The following is an 896-nucleotide window of genomic DNA, read 5'->3' as shown; positions in this document are numbered from 1 at the left end:
CAACTAACTACACTGCAAAAATCTTGACTGATCTTCACAAATTTCATTAGCCGAAAATTATTTAATATTTCCAAGGTTTTGTTAGTATGAAAAAACTGCAAGTTTACCATCTAACATCCATTTACAGGTAACTACATAATAAACTATGAATCTTACAAAGTGCTATATATTTTCATGAAATTTCATCTCTTAGTGTTCCTTATACTTTCAATTAGTGCTATACCTTTCCATTAAAACAACAACCACTACTCCTAGAATTTACTTTAAATGACAAGTTCACATTGCACCAAATAATTAAATAATTATTGTGGATAAGGTGCAGCACTATTCAAACAAAAATTGTAGATGCAAACTTACCCCTTGCTTTGCCTGTGATAAAAAAGAATCTATACTACTAACAGAACTACAGACAATTCTTCTTATACAATTTACTTTCAAATTATCTAAACAATGTATTATACCAATCATCATTATTTCACAACATTTCAGCATTAGTAAAACCAACTTTCATCTATACTATGACCAACATATAAAATATATTTTTTTTCTAAAATACAACAAAATATAAATAGCAGAAGCAACAGCAACTGATTTAAAGCTATGACTCTAACTCTTACAATTTTACCTTTGGAAAGGTGTTAAACTGACTAACTACAACAACTTACACTTCATTCAGCATACATTATAAGCCAAAGCTGTGCTTCATGATACATTTACTCTACTTTGTGAATAAGACTTACAAATTCCTCAGGTAACAAGGAGACTAACCTGGGAAATGGAATCCTCGAGTGGCTGAGGGAACACAGGTTATTAAGTTATGGTCAGTCCTCGAACTTCGTCATTACTAACATCAATATCTAATACTTTATTTGGCATAAAAAGAATGTTTTTTAGAC

The 896-nt window shown here is 30.2% G+C and overlaps 1 protein-coding gene across 2 annotated transcripts in view; it reads right to left on the bottom strand.

Annotated features, from left to right (window-relative positions):
- The window catches only part of LOC119593664 (kinase suppressor of Ras 2-like), a gene marked incomplete in the record, with an annotated part of 30909 nt that overhangs the window by 8962 nt on the left and 21051 nt on the right, over window positions 1-896 (bottom strand). Inside the window, 2 exon segments of one of the 2 annotated variants that reach the window (XM_037942614.1) lie at window positions 358-369; window positions 769-792. In XM_037942614.1, the coding sequence (XP_037798542.1) occupies window positions 358-369; window positions 769-792 (36 nt within the window). 2 annotated transcript variants of the gene reach the window in all.

Source organism: Penaeus monodon, chromosome 32, assembly GCF_015228065.2.
Source record: "Penaeus monodon isolate SGIC_2016 chromosome 32, NSTDA_Pmon_1, whole genome shotgun sequence".
In the NCBI taxonomy this organism is placed as follows: domain Eukaryota; kingdom Metazoa; phylum Arthropoda; class Malacostraca; order Decapoda; family Penaeidae; genus Penaeus; species Penaeus monodon.
The sequence above is the reverse complement of the archived record's forward strand: the minus strand, read 5'-3'. Positions and strand labels throughout refer to the sequence as shown.